This window comes from Amblyomma maculatum, chromosome 6, assembly GCF_055883805.1.
Source record: "Amblyomma maculatum isolate TAMU_Amacu chromosome 6, ASM5588380v1, whole genome shotgun sequence".
NCBI lineage: Eukaryota > Metazoa > Arthropoda > Arachnida > Ixodida > Ixodidae > Amblyomma > Amblyomma maculatum.
Genome location: NC_139349.1, coordinates 164,888 through 167,778, shown reverse-complemented (window position 1 = coordinate 167,778; position 2,891 = coordinate 164,888). Strand labels below are relative to the sequence as shown.

The window sequence follows — 2,891 nt, the reverse complement described above, 5'->3', positions numbered from 1 at the left end:
TTTTGCCGGTGCCTCTTCTGATCTAAACGAAAACGGTAGCGGTTGACAGAATCTCCACCCAACAGTGCACCATGCACTCACGTCAGGTCGCGCTACACCTAATTAAAACATTTAAAGGCACATTGCATAGCCTGGTAAATTTATTTTTGTGCAAAACTTAGGGGTAAAAAATGTGTAAGTGTACCCGAAGCTCCATTCGATCGTGCACGTCTGCACTGACGAAGGAGCGCGCGCGTGAGCGGATTGTTGATTGTATTTTATTCCTCGTACACGATAAATGTACGATGTCTCCTAATCTGTACAAACAGTATGCGCGGAGACAGAAGCCGTTCTGCAACCGGATTCAAGCGCGGTAGCCCTTCTTGCATCGGTGGGTATTTGTACCCATTTGAAACACTGTACAGAGGAATCTTTTCATCTCTAAGGCTACTCTTGCATGTATTGCACGCCATAGCACTGGCTAAATCCTCTTCATTCCAATGCGGTAAAGCTTTAAGCAATGTAGGAAACATGAGGGAACTCACCGGCGTAAGTTTTTCTTTGTGCCACAACCGGTCACACACCGAACATGCATAGCCAAACGGATTGTTAGTGAAGCGTCTGTTGAATTCACGTGTTGCCGCTTCAAACTCCTTCACTCTCCTTGCATGTTCTTCAGGGCGCTGTGCCAGAACACTTTCATCGGTTTGAGTCCGGGTAGCTTGGGTGAGAGATCTCTCTCGTGTTTTCTTCAAACGTTCCTCTCGTTGCTCGGGTGTTTTTTCAGCATGCCGTTTTCTTTGCTTTTCATCCTGCCTCTCTAGATACGCACGTTCCTTCTCGAGTCGCTGCTGCCGCTGTTCCGGAGTTTCTTGGGCACATCGCTCCCGTTTGGCTGCATTCCGGCATTCCCAACTAGTAGTGCTGGAACGAGATGCACATTCCACACTGTCGGCCAAACCTATAACTTCCTCACCTGCTTCTGCCGTTGATTCTGCTGCCGAAGACGCTGAGCGTTTTTTTCGCCTGGCTGCATCTTGAGCTCGTCGCTTGGAAAGCCGTACTTCTTCTTCTTCTGTCTCCGTAGCTCGCTGATGCTTTCTCTTTACAACTTGCTGAAGCGTATAGGCTGGAGGCGGCATCTTATGGGCTTGACGAGAAGAGCGGGAGTCAGGCCGCGGCCGTGGCTATGTGCCGTGCAAGGCGACGGCGTGAGATGGGGCCCCGTTTTTAAGCAGATGGTATGACGTCACATAGCGCGCAGCGCCCCTGGTGAGAGGAGTGGGAGTCGGGCCGTGGCTATGCGCTGCGCCAGGCGACTGCGTGTGATGGGGCCCCGTTTTTACACAGATGGTATGACGTCACAGTGCGCAGCGCCCCTAGTGAGAGGAACGGGAGTCAGGCCGCGGCCGTGGCTATGCGCCGCGCAAGGCGACGGCATGAGATGGGGCCCCGTTATTACACAGATGGTATGACTTCACGCAGCGAGGTTACGCGAAAGGTCAAGCGTGGCTATGCGGCCGCGGCATGGCACGGGCTGAGGTGGTAGCTAAAGTAGTATTGCTTCACAATAAAAACTTGCTAGTGTAAGGAAATTTCGAAATCCTTCATTCTTACTGCAGAGACAAGGCACAAATACATTTTTTTACTCTTTTTTTGCACGCGAAAAATACAAAATAGCGCTATTCACAACTGGAGCATTGCCAGACCTTTGCTGGCTGCCTCTTAAGGCGCACGCAAGGCAAATGGTACCATGATAAACACCAGTCACACGATGGAGTCATGAGTATCAAGATTGGTCCTGCACGCTTCACATTTCCATTGTTGCAGCCTTTGTTTACATTGTACCGTATCAGTCACGGCTAGCCAGGCATCATCTGAAAAATGAGCTCTAACAGCATTTATGTCAACATTTTCGTCTAAAACACCACAGTGCACTAACTCTGGCTGTTGCTCAATGTCTGCTTCTCCCAGTTCCTTGCCTTGCATTGAAGCTTTTGCAGCACATTCGCCAACTAACCATGTCAGAATTTTTCTTTTTTCTCTTGCTGACAAGTGCTTAAAGGGCATGCGTTCTCCAGCAACATGTTCCCGTTTCTTAATCAGCCCAACTACGGTCAGTGTGTGTCCTTTTGGCCACCCATACTTCCGCATTGCTGGCGCAACTTTGATTTGACTTAGCACATCACTTGATACATCAATAGCCTCGTTTGCTGTTGGAAGGCTTTCATTTCTCGTGTTGAAAGCAGCTTCGTGTTCCAGATTGTCATTGTGATTAAGGTCATGTGCAGTAGAATCTTCGGCAGTTGTGGAAATCACCTTATTTCCCACTGGTACAGTGTCAGAGGTGCTCGCATCAGAGACTAGCAGGTCATCAGAGGGCTTTTTCTGATCAGTTGTCCCTTCTAGGGCAGGTTCAACATTCTCTGACGAACTATCATCTGCACAGATGTCTTCAAAGGCACTTCCTGTGTTCTTGCTGCCTGCTGAACATTTGCCTTTTCTTTGCAAGTGCACCTCATAGTCATTTATCCAATGGCAAAGCAGTGCAGCAGTTCCATTCGCTCTGAAAATTTTGGCATCGAACCTTTAGCTACAATGCTCGCAAGCTTTCCTGTTATCACAGCTGCTTTTCTAAATTTTTGGTGACTTGAAAGAACTCTTGCATCTTTCTGTTTTTAAATACGCAACGGTGCTGTTTATCGTTTATCCTTGCATGTATGAATCAGCGAAAGCACGTGGTCAGCTGCTGCGATCATGACGCCCGCCCCAAGCGCGGCGTGATAAACTGAACCAGGCTAGTGCAATCAGGCCATCACGGGCACTCTGCCAAGTTCGCTCCCCGCCACCGCAGGAGCTATCAAAAGATAAACACGCCCTGACGTTATCGCTGCGCAGCATCTTGGCACGCC

The 2,891-nt window shown here is 49.2% G+C and overlaps 1 protein-coding gene across 1 annotated transcript; it reads right to left on the bottom strand.

The window, feature by feature from the left end:
• Nucleotides 1-257: 257 nt before the first annotated feature.
• On the bottom strand, nt 258-1,121 carry LOC146184917 (uncharacterized). Its single transcript, XM_084605841.1, has one exon. It carries the CDS (start codon nt 1,119-1,121, stop codon nt 258-260), a length of 864 nt encoding a protein of 287 aa, XP_084461967.1.
• Between the last annotated feature and the right edge of the window lie 1,770 nt (nt 1,122-2,891).

Excerpts from the sequence above, each read along its gene's own strand:
- LOC146184917 (XM_084605841.1), bottom strand. The coding sequence starts at position 1,121 with ATGCCGCCTCCAGCCTATACGCTTCAGCAAGTTGTAAAGAGAAAGCAT.